At 41.8% G+C, this 21258-nt stretch overlaps 1 protein-coding gene across 1 annotated transcript in view; it reads left to right on the forward strand.

Moving 5' to 3' along the window:
• The first annotated feature begins 15737 nt into the window (after positions 1–15737).
• Positions 15738–21258, forward strand: part of LOC126199693 (homeobox protein CDX-1-like) — a 73516-nt gene continuing 67995 nt past the window's right edge. The window contains exon 1 of the mRNA XM_049936620.1: positions 15738–15819. Coding sequence (XP_049792577.1) covers positions 15738–15819 — 82 coding nt within the window. The remainder of the gene's footprint in view (positions 15820–21258) is intronic.

A 21258-nucleotide genomic window follows, 5' to 3' on the forward strand; every position in this document is an offset into this window, starting at 1 on the left:
CGCTCTTTTGTTAATTTTATTTTACTCGTTGCATTTTTTTACTTTGAAACGTAGTAGACACTGGTACGTAAAATGCGCCAAATAAATGTACAAAACAGTAAACAATGTTGCAACTTGCCTGTTTATTACATAAAGCGAAACAAATAATCAAATTTCAATAACAATAAGGGACTTAATCGCTCAAATGCTGCGTGTCATAGATCCAGATGTGTTATTCCTCGGGACACTTTCACTTTGTCGTACTAGGATGCCATTTTGTAATTGCCCGCAGTGTCATTTAACAGATTCTTGGCGTTACCATCAAGTGAAGCACAAAACGCAAAAGACAGTGGTGAAAAAAATACTCTGAGACAAGATGGAACAATAACTGAGAATTATCTTAACAATGATGATGACAAACCTGCAAAGCGCTTACAGGCAAACTTTATGCTCTTCCGAAATCGTTTGACATGAGATCTAAAGCGCGTTGAAACCAAAAGTCTTGTTTTGGGGCCCTGAATGTTCACTCCATATACATACTCCAACCGTCTGCTTTATTCCTGCTTGTTCAGTATATCGAAGTTAACAGTATCAGTAAAATCAGCAACATGTTCTGCTCACGGCATTCTACATAAACGCGAAGAATCTCATAACTATTTCCAGACCTAATTACCATCGGAAATGTAGCATAACCACCGATATAAACCTATATGACCAGCCATTTAGCAACATAAGCACACACATTACTCCATAATGCGAATGAACAACTAGAGTATCCTGGGCGCTCAGCTAGAAATAATCTGCTATGTTTTTCACCACGAACGAAGACCTTGGCGATTCAAATATTTCTTCAAGGTTTCTCGTGCTCTTTAGACATTGTCTAACCGACTGTAACTTCGTAGAAATTTTAGTCAATAACTTGTAAGAGTTCATACAACTAGAATTTAAAAAAAAGAGAATTGCCATCTGTATTCAGTCATAAGAGACGTTGTTAATTCTGTCCTATGCTTTCGGGGTTTAAGCCACATATTCAGGTCATTTTCGTTTAGGGTCAATATGTGACGGTGTCCATCTGAGTGAATTTTTATCGTGATGAAGGAGGACAATCTAAAATTACGAAATGGAACTGTGAAGTCAGTAAAAACTTGTAGGAACTACAGAGTAAATACTATGAAAATATGTTTCCGATTCTTAGTCGCACCCGCCACTCAATAAACCCACAACGCTTCCGAATAGCTATACCGTCGGTAAGCCAAAGCATTCGAGCAAAGACGAGTGCCATCGAAATTTGCGAATTCTACTTAATAACTGGAGTAATAGACATCAAGGGATGTTGATAAATGTAAACTTTTAAAGCTTGGATTAATGACAGGTGATAAACATACGCCGGCCGGAGTGGTCGAGCGGTTCTAGTCGCTACAGTCTGGAACCGCGCGACCGCTACGGTCGCAGGTTCGAATCCTGCCTCGGGCATGGATGTGTGTGATGTCCTTAGGTTAGTTAGGTTTAAGTAGTTCTAAGTTCCAGGGGACTGATGACCTTAGAAGTTAAGTCCCATAGTGCTCAGATCCATTTGAATCATTTTTTTTATAAACATACGTCAATTTATGTAACAGTCAAGTTACACATAAAATGAACTGTATCAATTTATAATTGACAATCTTAATACTTTTTGTCTACATGTAAATAAATTATACTGTTGTGTGGTCGAATGGAGGGTTAAAAACCCGAGAAGAATTGTACTGTGCAGTGTAGCTTCTGTCCAGTTAAACGTGGTCCACACGCTACGGTCTGTTTGTACGCAAACGACACGGGGCGCGTACGACCCCAGTTGTTTTTTGCGCCCTAAAGCACAACCAAACCAAACCAAACGACACGCCTTTTCGACCTGCTGCTGTTTACAGCTCTGAGTGAGAAGCGGTCAGCCCCCTGACAACGGATACCGAAGTTAATTACGCTAACAGCTTGTGTTTGTTTGCTAACTAAGAGGGAAGGAGCAGTGGTTTAAAGAATATTTAAACAAGAGGCAAAACACCAAGGACCACAAAAGATGCTTCATAAATAAAAGCGAAACCTACCTGGTGTAAAATTCTGTTTAATTAATAGTAGTAAGCTTAAGACGGAGAAACCAATTGTTGACAGAGCGTTAGAGGCGGAAATAACGATTTAAATGATCAAGACAGTGGCTGCTTCAGCGACGGCAGTATTAATTTGCTTCGCGAGTTTCACGGTGAACCCGAAGACTGGTGAAATTATTTTGAAACGACCATGGAGGCAAATAAATATTTACTGACGCTGATAACTCCTCACACAGCTCTGCTAAATTCTTGTACGAAGGACCGTAATTTCACCGCAAGGGCGACTCACAGTGACACCGCGATCCCTGGCGACAGGACCAAGTTCTGAAGGTTTAGAGTTTCGACAACAATGTCCAAACGCATTGGCCGAAATAATACCCGACACATGCGAATCTATATACTACATTATGAAGAACGATTTCATGAAGACAAGTAGAGTATCTCAGTAATTTAACATACTAATTTTGACAAGTTGCAGACGATATATTTACTTTATTTGTAGACGTCTTTTGTAATGTAATATGTTATAGGAGTGGCCAGTGAGGTCTTTTTACTTAGTTTCTGAGCGTATGGGACTTTTCAATTCCCTCCCTGAAGTCTGCCGGTTAGCTTTTGCACTTCAGTATAGCGCTCCACTCTGATCTCTGGGTAGAATTCGTAGTCTAGGCTACACGAAAAGTTTTACTTTCAGTAATATGGTAGTGGATTGTACAGTTTACAGGCGCACTCAGTGTTCCCTTAGGCAGTACATGTACCGACACACAATTTACGTATCCCTGCCCGTAGATCCCAGAAGACACTGCTGCAATATGTTTCTTCGTCATCTTAACACTACATTCTGACTGCAGTCTTCTGTAGGGTAAATACATTTATTTTATCTACGTTGCCACAAAAGATTCTGGTATAGGAGGGTATTGAGTGAACGTGTGATACCAATCCCTTATGCAGGTCAACGTTATTAGAGAGATTTCTAAGCGCAAATCAGGTAGAACCAACAATTTTGGTTACTTTCGCATCTATTTTGTAATTACAGTTTCCCTGTTTGGTGTTTGCTCTTGTGTTCTGTATTAAAACTACAAGCAGCTACCATCTTGATTGCTATAATCGTTAGTTTTAACTTTCCAAAAACATGTGTGACTCTTATATCCTTATATTTTATAAAAATGGATGAATGCGCACGTGTGTGTGTGTGTGTGTGTGTGTGTGTGTGTGTGTGTGTGTGTGTGTGTGTGTGTGTAATTCCACATCTCCTCTTAGACCACTGGACCGATTTCAACCAAACTTGGCACATTTTTTAAAAATAAAATACACGGCCATTATACTGCATATAACTGTATTTTTCTTCTGTAAAATCTAGATTTCAGATTTTTCGCCATTATCGAATACAATAGTAAAGGTTCATATTCCCACGCCCGGGTTCCCGGGTTCGATTCCCGGCGGGGTCAGGGATTTTCTCTGCCTCGTGATGGCTGGGTGTTGTGTGATGTCCTTAGGTTAGTTAGGTTTAAGTAGTTCTAAGTTCTAGGGGACTGATGACCATAGATGTTAAGTCCCATAGTGCTCAGAGCCATTTGAACCATTTTTTTTTTTTTTTAGTAAAGGTTCATAGGCCATTAACATATCTGGTAAAGTAAGCGCAAAGCTGCTTCTCCATTGGCCATTATCAGCATCTTTCAAACCTAGATTATTAAATGCCTGACTGCATAAAATTATGTGTACGATGCAGAAGTATTTCTGAAATAACTCCAGAAGTTTAACATATCTGTATGTGTAGCACGTTCTTTGGCATACCAAATGAGCAGTCGATGTAAACAAATGTATGTGCCATGTTTTTAGTTCCGTTCACTGATCAGTATGGATTGTAAGAGGAAATCAACCTATAATCCGTAAAGGAGGCCTTTTCAGGAAGTAAGTGCAATGTATAAAGTGTAAGAAACTGTCATATTTTGGGTCGCAAATGGTAGATCTTCTGTACACTACACATCAAAAAAATTTTAATATATTTTAGGGCACAAATTTAAAAGTTGAAAGAGGCCAACGCTACCATCTGACGATGCGCTCAGGTCCGAAACTAGTAGTGGCATAATGAAGTCATTTAGAGAAAACTTGTGGTTGGTTACGGCTCCGAAAGAGTAATTTATGTAAAATTTAACCAATAAATTTACTCAGTTTATTGTGAAAATTACTTTTTGAGGTACCGGAGACATTTTCACTGTTTAATGATTAGTAATGGAAAAATTAAGAGAAATATTTTCAAACGTCAGTTATAAAATATAGGTACAAAGTTTGAAAGCGTTGTCCGCAGCTCGTGGTCGTGCGGTAGCATTCTCGCTTCCCACGCCCGGGTTCGATTCCCGGCGGGGTCAGGGATTTTCTCTGCCTCATTATGACTGGGTGTTGTGTGCTGTCCTTAGGTTAGTTAGGTTTAAGTAGTTCTAAGTTCTAGGGGACTGATGACCATAGATGTTAAGTCCCATAGTGCTCAGAGCCATTTGAACCATTTTGAAAGCGTTGCCAACACCAAACGCTTACTGGAGGTCTCATGTGCGAACAGGGCCCCCGTAGTAAAGTGTGCGGGCTGGCAGCAAGTGCTGGCTGGGGCTCCGTTCGGTGGTGGCGCGCCTGTACCACCGCAGAACACCCACAGCCCGCCCCCGCACGACACCCCGCCAGCCACGGACGGTCGGCGGATGCCACGCCTGACCTCCTGTGGTGTTGAGTCACAAAAACTGCTGCGCCGCCCTGCCTTGCCTTGCCCTTCGTCGGCTGCAGTCGAACGTGCACCTGGTGGTTCGCAAAACCCCAGGCGTGGCTGGGGATGTTCCGCACTTTTCTACCAAATAAAGACATTGTAGCGTTGGCGATTGTATTTTGTTAACGTGTTGGCACTTTTGACTTTCATCTGATACAGTGTTGTGAAGGTGCTCAGCACCGTGTTACCCTTCAAGATATCGTTTGCGAGACGGCAGCCGGTCGCCGCTGAAAGTTCTTCCCCAGAACGACATTCGGCGGGCCAGCTGTGCAACGCAACTGAAGCGCGGAAGCGCGCGGTTTGCGGCGATCAACTGCACGCGCTGGCACCTGCGCTCACACACAGTCCCCTGTGGGCCGCCTTTAAGCAGCGTGGCCAAATTTGGTGTAGTGTGCGTCAATTGAGAAATCAATAACTCGACGCGTTCGTTTGAACGCGAACGTCTCCACGATGCGTCCTCGCCAGATCTTCTCTTGTTACTTCGGTCAGAGCTGATGTATTTCATAAAGTAGAACGTCAAAAAGAGAAAGGAAAGTATTATAGCATCACTTTTTTGTACTTGGACCTTTTTATTATAAAATACTAATTTTAGGGATTGCTTCATGTACGTAAAACTAAAGACCTAACGTAACAATTAGTCGAATAATCCATTATTGTAATGCAATTAATGGATACTATTACAGATTTATTTAAATAATTGGAAACTCCAGTTAATCGATACTATTATATATTTATTTAATTAGTCTGAAGCGCCCATTAATCGACTATTTCCCGTAATCCGACCACCGCGAAAATTCACGAGAGTACCGGCAGAGTCACGTACTCATACGTTGTTAACACACAGCTGGGAGCTCGTCGGGACACACTCAGATGCGGCTGTAGATATGAAGTAAAAATTTTATTTCATATAATAACTTTTTTATTTACAACACAATTACATGGAACGTGTTGCGGCAGAAGTAGTTGGCACACCATATTTTTCGGAAGATTTCACGTTTTTCAGCGAATCTTTTTCCTTTTCACGTAGTTATAAAACTCCATGCAAGTCAGCTTGTAATTAAACTGCCGCTGTAAGACTGGTTCCACATCCCTGGCAGCAGTGGATGTCTTTCATTAGTCCACTGGGCCGACATCATCCAAAATACGCTGGTGCTGTCTGCGTTAATAGAAAACAAATACCTGCATAATTTTAGCTGTTCGTATTTGACTTCAGGATTATCGGTTTCCTTAAGAAAGTAAATCAACCTTTCTTCCACGAAGTTTTTAGACATATATTCCTGAAAACAACTATCGCCTAAAATCTTCACGCCATTTTTAGTCAGCTATATAATATTTTCAATGACCGCCCAACCTGTGGTTTCAGATAGCGTCATCCCATTAAATACTTGATATTTATTAAAAGAAATAGCCCACTTCTATAAGTAATCAAATGCTATGGTTTAGAAAGCCATTGTATCTTCCTCAAACTTCGGAAATCAGATTAATTATTTCTTGGGTAGGGCTCTCATTCTTTGATTTGTTTAAATTTCCCTTGGTTTCCGTGCCAATAAAACTGGCAGTCTTCCTGTCATTCAGACATCTTTGACTGTCGATTAATATATTTCCATTATCGAGAATTTATCCTTCCCCACGCTTTTTATATTTATTCAAACAGAGTCCTGTTTGACTGCAGAAACATGAAGTAAATTTCAATGATCGCACTACTGGAAAACTCTGAAATTATTTTATGTGGCTTGTCTTCGGCGTGAAAAAAATTTACTGGAATACAAAGCTTAAGAATTCTCTCAGCTGCGGGCATTAACGACAGCGATTTTGTTTTTGAGTGAGGTAGAAGGGTGTGATGACTGACAACATATAAGCAGAACTCTTTCAGCTCCTCTGTCCTTCCCGTGTATACTGACAAATAATTTAATATTTTCGTGGCGATTATTTCAATGTCGACAGTTAAGACTCCACCAGCGCTTGATATACTATTGTGGAGAATATGGGCAGGGCATCCAGTTCCTTTTACATTTTTTCCTAATTCTTCTTTAACGTGGTGAAACATACTCCGCTGGCCGCTTCGACGAAGCCTTCCAAATTTGGTATTGATACTGCCTCCACAAAAAGCGATTAATTTATCTAATGGAATATGCAATTGTCTTAAAGTGTTTAGACAAAACTTTGCAATTGTCTCAGATGTTTCGTCATTCGCCGAATCAAACTTAGACAGCTTCTGTTGGGTTCCATGTTACAGTAAAGTATTGAACAACTAAAGCTAACATGTTTTCAGTCTTGCGGTTCGATGCGTCGGTGCCTATGCTGCAAAATGAAACTTTTGCATTTGTACACGGAGTGTGGTGCGAGAATATTTTCTAACAATCGCTATAGCCTTGGTCCTGGCTGTAGACTGCTTTGCGGCGACTTTAGAGTCAGGATACAAAAAAAAAAAAAAAAAAAAATGGTTCAAATGGCTCTGAGCACTATGGGACTCAACTGCTGTGCTCATCAGTCCCCTAGAACTTAGAACTACTTAAACCTAACCAACCTAAGGACATCACACACATCCATGCCCGAGGCAGGATTCGAACCTGCGACCGCAGCAGTCGCACGGTTCCGGACTGCGCGCCCAGAACCGCGAGACCACCGCGGCCGGCTGAGTCAGGATACACTGTGGAATTCAGTATTACGGGACAGTCAAGGTAACTGAAGGTTTGATAATGCTTGGCAATTTCATAAGCTGTTGTTAGTTTCGCAGCAGACCGGGCAACTCTTTCTCGGTATCTTCTTTAGTCATGAAAGCAGAAATAGATTTTGATGTCGACGCTACCGCGAATCTATTTGTATGATTCTTCGTAGAAAAGTGATGCCTCACATCTGCCTTACCTCCGTGAGTTACTGAGATGGAACAGCTACATATCTCTCACAACGCTTCCTGATACGTACGTCCTTTGTTGACCAAAAGACCATTATTTTCTGTAACCGTCCGAAAAGTGACACTTTCTCTTTCCATCCTTAGGCATTTTCTTAAGCTATAACACGATAAATTTATTAGATCGTAAACAGTCGACAATGACACTTTAGTCTTCGAAGTACACATCAAAATGGTTCAAATGGCTCTGAGCACTATGGGACTCAACTGCTGAGGTCATAAGTCCCCTAGAACTTAGAACTACTTAAACCTAACTAACCTAAGGACAACAAACACATCCATGCCCGAGGCAGGATTCGAACCTGCGACCGTAGCGGTCACGCAGTTCCAGACTGTAGCGCCAGAACCGGTCGGCCACCAGCGGCCGGCGAAGTACACATCAATACATGCTTGTCGCCTTATATACACGTAGTAAACACTTTAAACATTATTAACTTGCACTCGTTATTCGTATTCGTTTACAAAAAATCGCCTTATCAGATCGCTATTCAAATGGGAACTGCCAGATTCTTCCGCGTGGCGCTGCTTGAATACTTCCAGCCCCGTACCGCGGGGGAAGTCGGGTATTTTCTCGAATGATGGCGCTAGATCTAAAAGGTGCTTGCATCGCCGATACAACACGCAACGTCATCTGTGGGGCAACCTTGTTAACATAAACTTGTTGACATAAATAAAACCAAGGGAGGTTGCATTTACATGTTGCGCTAACAGATGGCGTCACTTCAGTATTTGAGCCAAGCTTTTGACAGTATTTCGGAAAATCAGGACCAAATTGGGCCGTGTCGGGACGAAAAGGTCCACAACGGTGATGGTCCCGATATATCGGGACGGATGGCAACCCTATTTTTCACAGCAAAAGTTACTTCTTACATTGATGACAGAAAATCAATTTGCTCTCCTGTACTATATTGCGAATATAGACATTAAGTACATATCTGACAACATGTTGTATCTTCTGCGACCGGCGTCTAAAACGTTTGGTTTTCATACTCCGTAAGCCACTACGCATGGCGGAGGGTATCTCGTGGCGCTTAATAGTAATTCCATTTCCTGCAACATTCGTAAATGTTACGAGGAAAAGACGACCGACTGTATGCCCCTTGCGAACCTAATTTCAGTTACCTTATCTTTGCGCTCCTTACGTGGGATATATGTTTGCGGTAGCGTTGCTTCTTATAGAAAGGTATATGATGACTTCGGTTCGTTGAAATGCGTATCACTTAAAAAATTTAAACGTAAAATCTTTGGGCTTTTGGTGTGTGTTGAAGAATGAAGATGCTAGTGCGACAAATGTATTGAGTTTTCATTCAGTGTTTGGAGTCCTTCAAGTAGGCATTATAGCAGACTGTAGCGAATGTGACTCAGTCCAAGCACGAAATTTAGCCATACGTGACGAAGGGCACCCCACGGATGTTAACCTAACTAGAAATGACCGAATTCGCCTAATAAATGTGGAAGAACCCCGATGTGTCTCCCCTGATTTCTCGCGTGCGTAAGTTTGGAGCTAAATGAAACCAAGAATATTTAACTTTACCCAGGAATAACTGAATATTATGGTCTCATACGCAAGCAAGGCTCTTAAAATTATAACATGATGAGTGTTTACACATCTGTCAAAATCAAAAAAAGTTTGCCCTAACAGATATTTCACCAAGTCGTGGTGGGGTACTGTTCGCTAACGTGATAGCGGACACTGCGCAACGCGCTTATTTGATCCACGCAGGACAATAATCCACACTAGAATTAGCACGGAAACAAGAAAACATGGAAATACAAATACTCACTAATAACACAAATGAATATGCAGAAGCGATTAAAAAGAGAATAAAAATTAAGACTGAATAAATTTGGTCTTATTAGTAACAATAGCATTTATTTACTGTAATAAGGACAATGTAGGAAGTTAATGGATTTGTAGAATTATAACGTCTATAGTAACAAGTAGTTTAATAAACGAAACAAGTTTTAATTATTATCCTGAAGGAACGCAGTTCAATGTGATAATTCAGTGACAACGAAAAGCTATCAGTGTTTTCGCAAAAAGTCTTTGCAGTGCTATTTGGGAAAATAGCACGTGAGAGTTGAAACTTTTATCATTGTTTTTCAAGGTCAGTCCCCACATAACTGGTGCTACCGGAGAGTCGTCGACGTCCGTGTCGTTGGTCCACAATCCTTGAGCGTGCAGCCCACTTGTTTTAACTGTCTTGCTGTTCCTCTTGATTGTAGACGGCCATTGCGAATGTAGCAGGAACGCGCGATGTTCGTAGAATTATCTTAATTTGCGCGTCTGTATGCAGCGACGAAAGTAAAACACGAGCCATTCAATTAACACGTGACATATCCCAACTTCATAATGTTGGTTAACTGTTATTAGTCACAGTTTCAGATTTATGGTTTTCCGTTCGATCGCGGAAGTTACTCGTACACTGCCTTCAACAGTCCGTATCAAAACAAACCGTACCGTGCACAACAGTCACCGTAACCGCATCAACTGCGCCGCGATCGGCACATATTGCATTCTCGATTGAAGTTTTTGGTACCAGTTCACGACACTAAAATGCGTTATCATATTTCTGTTTAATTTCGCTGTCCGCGGTATGCACTAACCAGCCCGTGCTATCTACAATCAAAACAGATCATTTTAAAGCATTCACCCAGCTTAGCGGTCCGCACGTCATCGTTTAAGATTTATGTCGCGAGTAGCAAAGTGACACGTTCGGTTATAGACTCCTTGTCCGCGGTACACACCAAAACCAGAAAACATATCACCGTCCATACAGTTACTTTACATCGGTCACGGAAATGTAGGTAGTGGGGAGCGGGCGTGGTAATTACGACGATAAATAATCACTCCCCTCACTTGCTATGAACACTTTTACTCTCGCAGCGTATACACGATTCGTGTAGCATAGAGCGCGTACTACAGAGAACTGATCTGGCAAAGATACAGTGGTTCTTGCTGCGGTAGGGCAGCGATGTTATTGGGGGGTAGAGACAGTGGTTCTACGTCCACACAAACACAATGCATACTATAGAGCACTTTGTTCTCGCTCCCGACTCTATGCTGGCGCTTTTCTCTGTCGACCTATCGATATGTTTCTATACCTCTCACACTCGCTTCGCATTACACATTCAAAGTTACCGATTACGTCGATTTACGGTTTATTATAAAATTATAACACCACATTACTCTGTTCGTGGAAAATAAATTTAAACACTGTTAACAAGCGTGAAAACGTGCAACATCAGAACCAATCAAAATAGGGATTACATTCACAACTGTATGATGTAAACAAAAACATAGTTATTCAAAGAAATAAATTTACAACACTCGGCCTGAAATAACTGTTTCAGTGTATCAAGAAAACAAACTAGAACGAAAAAGAAAGCACGGGAAACACGGGAAAAGTCTGTATCGTTCTGTAGTGTTAGCTTCACAAGACATCGTACGAAGGCAGAGACGCTATGCTGTATTAGCAGCACGTTAATTGTAGCTGGTACGATAGTGTAGCAGAGATGTGTGAAACACCAACGCAATGTTTTTTCTCTCGAAATGCTCTTGGGCACATTTTCGACGGGACGTTTAAACCCTAAGCTTCCTTCTTACCTTTGGGTAAATTTAGAGCACCGGTGCTAGTGGTAAAGTAGGAAACAATTCCACTACTTCCATCGCAAGTGTGTACCACGTAGGGATAAGACAAAAGAGATTAGGGTGCTCACAGGGGTGTCTTCCTTTGCTCCAGGTGCGAACGAAATAACAGAGGAAATAACAATACAGAAAAAATTAATCCTGCGCCAAGGAAAAGGGGGGTTTGTTTGTCCTACGCGTTTCAATGACGAGAGCATCTTCATCAGGTGGCAAGCATCTCGCACTTAATGATTTAGTATAAACTACTACACATGTATGGAAGTGAAACATGGACGATAAATAGTTTGGACAAGAAGAGAATAGAAGCTTTCGAAATGTGGTGCTACAGAAGAATGCTGAAGATTAGATGGGTAGATCACATAACTAATGAGGAGGTACTGAATAGGATTGGGGAGAAGAGGAGTTTGTGGCACAACTTGACCAGAAGAAGGGATCGGTTGGTAGGACATGTTCTGAGGCATCAAGGGATCACCAATTTAGTATTGGAGGGCAGCGTGGAGGGTAAAAATCGTAGGGGGAGACCAAGAGATGCATACACTAAGCAGATTCAGAAGGATGTAGGTTGCAGTAGGTACTGGGAGATGAAGAAGCTTGCACAGGATAGAGTAGCATGGAGAGCTGCATCAAACCAGTCTCAGGACTGAAGACCACAACAACAAACAACTACACTAGTTATGTTTATTCATGTGTAGTACAAGCTAGAAAAGTTCGAAAAAATCCTAAATGGCAAATTATATTATGAAAACATTTTTTAAAAACGGTTTTCTTGTACATAATGAACAGAAAATCCAGTAATATTTTCACACATCTCACTGCTATTAAATAACTGTATCCATGGAGCAAAATCTTATGCGCAATTACTGTTGAAATAAATGAATTTAAACCATTGTATTTTAAACTGTCCTAAGCACCAGCTAAGGAAAATGAAAACATGTAATCGACGAAAAAACCAGTTTGACTGTAAGCTGAGTCTTTGGCAAGTAATACTATAGTTGTACTAAGTTGTGATTTACCACTCTGAATATGAGTATGCGAATTTCTTTGTTTTGAAGGAATCACAAAATATAACATCAGCATCTAAATTCTAAGGATTTCCCGACTTTCGAGTGCAGTGGGAACACGCAAAAAGACGAAGGCAGGGAAAAACAGAGGCAGAACAGCACGCAGATAGACGTCATACCCAATAAACTTCCACAGAACTCGAAATATAAAACTGGAGCACTGACTTCATAATCTAAATCCTTACGGACTCAAATGAATGGTGAAATCCCTTACGTAACTGTTTTTACTGGCTAGCATTGGCAGTTTCTTGCAACACTATGCGATGGAGCCACTAAGTTATATTACGTCTTGCTCTGGTAATGATCAACTGAATTACCCGCACTGTGTATAGACGTCAAATAGCAAACACGTTGAAGATATAGCAGGATTTTCCTTACTCGAGAAAGAAATTGTTTTATGATCCGCAGGCGACTTGTGTAATTTGACGTACGGCGGAAAGCATTTGCGATTTTCCGCGTCAGAATGCAGTGCTGCTGCAAGAAACCGCCAGTCATTTTTGTTAGATCGGTCGTGAAGGGGCGGCCTTCTTCATCTGATGAGTAATATCAGACTTTTCGCGCTTGATGAAGTTACCTATGAGAACTACCTGAAAAGAACTGCACAAACTTTCAGTCAGATCTTGATAAGATTTCAAAGTTGTGCATGGACTGGTTTCTCACTTGAAATATTCATGAACGTAAAGATGTGCACTTCATCAAAAGCAAAGTTGTAGTACCCTATGATTACAATAATGTTGAGCTACAGCTGGAATCCGTCAGCTCATGCAAATAACGGGCTGTAACGATGTGTGAGGCTGGGGAAACAGATACATCGTATACGCTAAATGGTGGCTGTAGCAGGCGCAACACCAGTTCATCGGGAGGGTACTGGCGAAATGCAGTCAGGGGGCTGATAAGGCACGCGTGCGAACCATTATTAATTATTGCTCAAGTGTATGGTAACATAGCAAACAGGATTAACAGGAGATATTGAAAGTATGCAAATCGCAGGAAAATGCTGAAGACTACGTGCGTAGATCGAACAAACAATAAGGAGACACTGAATCGTATGAGGGTGAAACGAGATTACGGCTGAAATTGACTACAAGAAAGGTGTTCACTGGTAGGACATATCTCGAAGCGTCAAGGAATTGTTAGTTTGGTAACGGAGGGAAGTCTGGAGGGTAAAAATTGAAAAGGAAGACCACGGCTCAAATACAGTAATTAGATTCAAATGGCTGTACAAGTTGTGCTAGTCCTGCAGAGACTCATACAGGATAGACTGACGAGGACAGCTGAATCGAACCGGTCCTCGGACTGGAGACCGCAATAAAAATACAAAGAAGAGCAGTACGAATGGCCACGTGTTTGACACGTGACGGGGTGTCACGAAGTAGCTGCCGTACCTACAGTGGCAGGCGGCCGACAATAGACCTCAACTGTCCCACCAAATCCTACTTAACAGTGCTTACAGGGCCAGTTGTGAGGAATATGGGCATACGCTACAATCCCCTACGTTTTGCTGCCTTAGCTTCTGCGAAGACAAGTTTTAAAAAAATCAGAATGCGCACAGGGGTATCTAAGCGGGCATTCTGTCAGTTTTCCGTGCACGAATACAACGGGAGGTACCTCTAATAATTGGTACAGCGAGAAGCTGGGAAGTTGCACAGGTCACACCAATATTCAAGAAAGGTAGTAGGAGTAATCCATTAAATTACAGGCTGAGTGCTATTGACAAGGGATTTCAGATCGATACCACATTCCTGAATTTCCGGAAGGTTTTCGACACTGTACCACACAAGCGGCTCGTAGTGAAATTGCGTGCTTATGGAATATCGTCTCAGTTATATAACTCGATTTGCGATTTCCTGTCAGGGAGGTCACAGTTCGTAGTAATTGACGGAAAGTCATCGAGTAAAATAGAAGTGATTTCAGGCGTTCGCCAGGGTAGTGTTATAGGCCCTTTGCTGTTCCTTATCTATATAAACGATTTCGGAGACAATCTGAGCAGCCGTCTTCGGTTGTTTGCAGATGACGCTGTCGTTTATCGACTAATAAAGTCATCAGAAGATCAAAACAAACTGCAAAACTATTTAGAAAAAATATCTGAATGGTGCGAAAAGTGGCAGTTGACCCTGAATAACGAAAAGTGTGAGGTCATCCACATGAGTGCTAAAAGGAACTCGAACTTCGGTTACACGATAAATCAGTCTAATCCAAAATCCGTAAATTCAACTAAATACCTAGGTATTGCAATTAAGAACCACTTAAATTGGAGAGAACACATAGAAAATGTTATGGGGAAGGCTAACCAAAGGCTGTGTTTTATTGGCAGGACACTTGGAAAATGTAATAGACCTACTAAGGGGACTGCCTACACTACGCTTGTCCGTCCTCTTTTAGAATAATGTTGCGCGGTGTGGAATCCTTACCAGATAGGACTGACGGAGTACATCGAAAAAGTTCAAAGAGGGGCAGCACGTTTTGTATTATCGCGAAATATGGGAGAGAATGTCACAGAAATGATGCAGGGTCTGGGCTGGAAATCATTAAAAGAAAGGCGTTTTTCGTTGCGACGCAATCTTCTCACGAAATTCCTATCACCAACTTCCTCCTCCGAATGCGAAAATATTTTGTTGACACCGACCTACATAGGGAAGAACGATCACCACGATAAAATAAGGGACATCAGAGCTCGTACGGAAAGATATAGGTGTTCATTCTTTCCGCACGTTATACGAGATTGGAATAATAGAGAATTGTGAAGGTGGTTCGATGAGCCCTCTGCCAGGCACTTAAATGTGATATGCAGAGTATCCATGTAGATGTGGATGAAGCACCCTCTGCCATGCAGATCAGTGGTTTGCAGGGTACAGCCGCAAACGTAGCTGTTGCTGTAATCGTCGCAACGCATAGATTCTGAGTATGTACCGAATTAGCAGTCGCCGAGTTGAGAGGGCAGTCCACGATTGATGACACTGGCAGGAGGCGAAGGTGGACTGTCTTGTGGGGCGTTCACGGAGATCCGGGGAAGAAAGGCCAATTATTTTTTAGTAGTGCCCGGCGCAGGCTGGACGCTGGATGCGGGCTAATTGGCCATTACAGCTGCGGCCTGGGCCTGTGCTATCGTGAGTGGAGCAGAGCAGAGCGGGGGATCGTAAAAGGGCGGCCCGCGGCCCGGCCAGGGACCAGGGTAGGCTGTAGGCTCGGTCTGCGGCTCTCTCCCGTTTTTTTGTGCCGGCCGGCGGGCGGGCGGCGTCCGCTTTTATTGGAGCTGCCGGGCCCGGCCGGACGTTTCAATTGAGCGGCCTCGCATCGCATCGCAGGCATGGCGGCGGCGGCGACCCAGCAGCAGGTAGGGGCGGCCGGCTTTCTTCTGCTCTTCCCAGAAGAGCCGCGGGAGGCCGCACGCACGCCGTGTTCTCGTCTCGTCTGGCGAGCGATACCTACCTCTCCTCATTATGTCCTTACGTTAAATCACGTTAGTCGCATTCCCTGAAACCCTCGGAGAGAATCTGTGGGATGTGGAAAGAAGTCCCTAGCAGATGATTAAGAGCTTGAAACCGTGTACGACAAGATGAAAAAAGCATTATGCGGAGTATTACAGGACTGATGCGAACTGGTATTCGATAGTCGTAAAAGAAACAGAAGGAAGGAAAAATAATAGTGAAACATGCACCGGGGAAATCTCGGAGTACCACTAGCAACTTACGACGTCAATTATTTGCTGGATGTATTCCAATCTCTTTCTCTACACTTTTTACCGTGTACAGTTCCCTCTAGTACCATGGAAGTCATTCTTGATGTCTTAACAGATGTCCTCACATCCTGTCCCTTCTACTTCTCATTTTTGTAACGCATTCCTTTCTTCTCCGATTCTGCGGAGAACCTCATTCCGTAGCTTATCACTCCACCTAATTTTCAACATTCGTCTGCAGCACCAGATCTGAAGTGCTTCGATTCTCTTCTGTTCCGTTTTCCCACAGTTCATATTGCACTACCACACAATGCTGTGCTCCAAACGTACATTCTCAGAAATGTCTTCCTCTAATTAAAGCCTATCGTTAATATCCAGACAATGCCAGTACGTAGTTTAAAAACATCACCCTGAGGAAGCCATGTTATACATCTCTCGGAAAAGTTTTAGACCAGAAATCTTAAAAGGTTTAAGCCTACATCCAAGTGAATGTTAAAACTTTAAAGATTATAATGGCACCAAGTTAAAATTACAAAGCAGGGATTCTGTATTGACTCGCTATCTCTATAAATTCAAAATTCACTTGGATGTGGACATAGCTCTTTGAGATTTCTGGTCTAAAATTCTTTCGGCGGGTCTACAACCTGGCTTCCTCACGGTGATGTCTTTAAACAACACACTGTCTTTGTGTTTACGAACGCATGTCATTGCATGACTACAGCTAATTATGTTTTCCTATGCATGTTCACTGCTTTTTTACATTATTTTATAAGCATCAACATATTTTATACTACAATGTTAAATGGATCTGTCAAATATTGACCTTTACTATTAGAACTCCTCACATTTTTTGGTCAGCATTTACAGTGTTTGTATATCCTACTTGAGTGTACGAAATTTTATTAGGTTACTTTTCCTCCATCTGTTCACAGATCTGAAGATGGTTGAAGATCGCAACGAAAATTAGTTTTCATACTTTAACCTTTTCTAGAGGAAGGAAAATTTTTCTTTGTGAGATTTATACAAAAATATGTACCTATTTCAAAATATACTTTCTACACATGGCCTCAATTTATGGACTAAAATAGCCAATGATGAAATATTCTCTACTGCTATAAATAAAATGGCCGTGCAAAATGACAATCACAGTATACAACTGTACAGTTGGCAGCACTGGCACATGGTGAAAGGACTGAACACTCACTCACAAATGTGTACCCCAGGTTCCCATTGGCGAAAAATATTTCTGTTCCAGCTAATACACAGTGAAATTAATGTACACAGTTGTTGCCAGAGGCCCTGAAAGGGTTCATTGTAATAGGAAAATTGCAATCTGGGCATTAAAAGTTTACTTAAAAAATTTAATTAAAATATGAAGCACTACCGAGAAAGCTCAGAACGGAATGATAGTCTCATGCGGAGCTATATAATATTTTACGACTGATATTCAAAAGTCGATTTATTAACCAACTTCGATGGAATTTCTTACAGTTCGGATGAAGTCTAGGAATGATTTAAATGAATGACGCTGACGTTAAATGTTTTTACGCGTCGCATGTAATGTACAGAAATAGCAATACATCTCATAGCGAATACTGAATCAACTTGGATGATTAATTACCACGTCAGAGTTAAATCGCGTTCTGGACCCAGTGAAATATCAGGAACTGTCTAATTAATTCAATACTCATTCATTATTTCATGGGCAACAATGAGAGTTATTGAAAAGTTTCGAATTCGGTTTACGTTAATTTTGGGCCGAGCGATTCAAAGTTGAACGGCAAAGTTGAAGGGCATTTAACCTGGGTAAGGGTTTATAGAAACTACCTGTCAATGCTATAAGTTTATTGCAGTAAGTTTAATCTTTCAGTGATAAATAATAAATTGAAATTTGCGTACGCATTCTTGAGATTCTTGGTGGACAGTTTGTCTGTGACCGGGTTCGTATTTGGTTTCAACATTGAACGTTAACCTAATTAACGAAATTTGTAGGGTAAGAGTTAAGGGAGACATTTATTTAAACGCCTCTGTACTATAGAAAGGCTCATCGGAAGAAATTATCACTATAAATGAACATGAAAGAAGAAACTGCAACCAGCGGTTAACGAACTTTATCAAAATCGATTTACTGAGACTTTGTTTCACAAAAATCACAAAATATTTACCCGAGAAACGGAATTCAGCATTCTACGTCTACAATTTCCTGATTCTACTTCTTGTTAGCGAAAATGGTCTACTGTTGAAGAACTGGGCATTAGGAAGGAGAATCACTGCATTTAGATTAATGCGTGTTCGTTTTGTTTCCGGTAAGAATACGATTGTGCACCTGCGGCGTGGCAACATAGGATCACATCAACTGTGTAAAAAATAAAAAGCCCTTATCCATTAAAGAATTTCGTCGTAAGATGCCCGTAGTTGACATCGGGAGCGAGTTGGTAAAGCGCACATCTTTCGCAGCTTGTACCTTGCGACATCCGTATCTGCGACTACAGCAACCCGATCGTCAGCGAAGAGAGGTTGCGCAAAGTTGTATCTTCTGTGGTCGCCCCCATTCCGCAGCACCTATTCCTCCCTCTCTTAAGGTCTACCTCGAACGAGTTGCTGAACAAGGCAGGCGCTACAGAGCATCCTTGTCTTACGTTAAAATCAACTGTCGAGATCGCAATAATACAGAGTGATTCAAAAAGAATACCACAACTTTAAAAATGTGTATTTAATGAAAGAAACATAATATAACCTTCTGTTATACATCATTACAAAGAGTATTTAAAAAGGTTTTTTTTCACTCAAAAACAAGTTCAGAGATGTTCAATATGGCCCCCTCCAGACACTCGAGCAATATCAACCCGATACTCCAACTCGTTCCACACTCTCTGTAGCATATCAGGCGTAACAGTTTGTATAGCTGCTGTTATTTCTCGTTTCAAATCATCAATGGTGGCTGGGAGAGGTGGCCGAAACACCATATCCTTAACATACCCCCATAAGAAAAAATCGCAGGGGGTAAGATCAGGGCTTCTTGGAGGCCAGTGATGAAGCGCTCTGTCACGGGCTGCCTGGCGGCCGATCCATCGCCTCGGGTAGTTGACGTTCAGGTAGTTACGGACAGATAAGTGCCAATGTGGACTCTCCATACAGTTGATTGTGGAATTTGCAGCTCTCTGCTAGCTCTGCGAGTCGATTTTCCTGGGCTGCGAACAAATGTTTGCTGGATGCACGCTGAACAACTGTCGTCGATTCACTTCTGCCGTACTCAATAGCACAAAAAGCTTTCTGTTGAGCGGTCGCCATCTTAGCCTCAACTGACGCTGACGCCTAGTCAACAGCGCCTCAAGCGAACAAATGTACAACTAAATGAAACTTTATAGCTCCCTTAATTCGCCGACAGATAGTGCTTAGCTCTGCCTTTTGTCGTTGCAGAGTTTTAAATTCCTAAAGTTGTGGTATTCTTTTTGAATCACCCTGTACTATTGCGACAGTTGATTTTAACCTAAATATAGCGTCAGGTCCCTGTACTCCATAGACAATGTTGTCTAAATTTATAACATTATTGCGATCTCGACTGTCGATTTTAATCTATATATAGCATCAGCTCGCTGCGCTTCATAGGCAATTTGTCTAAATTTATCCTTGCCTTAGTCCTTTCCAACATTAATGTTGACCATCAGCCGCTTTTATTTTATTTTATTTTTATTTTGAACCCAAATATCGACCGGTTTTAGTCATGGACCACCTTCACGGATAACTGTTAAAATGGTTTAAGCCACAACATTACATTTGTCATTATTTAAATAATGTTCTTCAACCTTACTAGTACAGCATGTACAGAGTTGCTGTGTAACTTTCTTTAACAAATGTATGCGATACTACCGCAATTATCATGATGGTGCACAACCTGTTCTGTGGACCGGTTATCACAAGTTTTTTTGCAGATCTGCTAAGATTAAATGAGTAACTGTACCTCTAGTTGTTTGTTTCTCCATGAGGTCGCGAAGAGTACCGACTCTGCTATTTGTTTCGAAATTGCATGATGTCTCGAGGGCATTCTACGCGTTGTTTGCGCTGTGATTTCCCATTCTCATCTCAATGTCTGCTGCAGCACTCTGCCATGCCTCGTTCTTGGCTTTACTTATTGCTTCTTGGGAGTCTTTGCTCTTTGCCCTCTATACAGCGAGACATGTCGGATTTCGTTATTAGCCATCGATGGTATGCCGTCCGCAGCTCGTGGTCGTGCGGTAGCGTTCTCGCTTCCCGCGGCCGGGTTCGCGGGTTCGATTCCCGGCGGGGTCAGGGATTTTCTCTGTCTCGTGTTGACTGGGTGTTGTGTGATGTCCTTAGGTTGGTTAGGTTTAAGTAGTTCTAAGTTCTATGGGACTGATGACCATAGATGTTAAGTCCCATAGTGCTCAGAACTAATTTTTTTTTATGATATGCCATCTGTTTCTCCTCCGCTATTCTCCCACGTACCTCGAACCACCACAGGTCGTTCGATCTGATCCGCGTGGGTTGTTTTTTGGCCATAGCCTCAATGTCTGCACCCCGTACTGCAGATTTAATGCCTTGGTACATATTAGTTGCTTAGTCATCCCTAACACCTGACATTTGTCCAGCTATCCTGAGCTGATAGAGAAAAATTAACTAATTTTCAAGTTATATTGTACTCCGTTTCGGTAGTGTAGTCCGAAGACTCATCTGATGCTGTTCTCCATGCTACTCTATCCTGTGCAACTGTCTTCGCCTCCGAATAACTACTGCAAACTACACCCTTCTGAATATATTTACTGTATTGATCTCTTGGTATCCCTCTACGAATTTTACCCTCAACAATTCCCTCCAAATTTATTGAACAACATGACTAAAAGAAGACATCTGCTGATAGGACACATTCTGAGCCACCAAGCTACTACCAGTCTAAACTGGTAGTAGCTTGATGGCTCAGAATGTGTCCTTTCAGCAGATGTCTTCTTTTAGTCATGGTGTTCAATAAATTTCATTCTGCTCTAATTCTATTCAGTGCCTCCTCATTAGTTAACTGATCTGCTCATCTAATCTTGAGCATTCTTCTGTAGCACCACATTTCAAAAGCTTCTATTCTATTCTAGTCTAAACTGTTTATCGTCTATGTTTCATTTCGACACATGGCTACATTCCA

The sequence above is a fragment of the Schistocerca nitens genome, chromosome 8 (assembly GCF_023898315.1).
Source record: "Schistocerca nitens isolate TAMUIC-IGC-003100 chromosome 8, iqSchNite1.1, whole genome shotgun sequence".
Lineage (NCBI taxonomy): Eukaryota > Metazoa > Arthropoda > Insecta > Orthoptera > Acrididae > Schistocerca > Schistocerca nitens.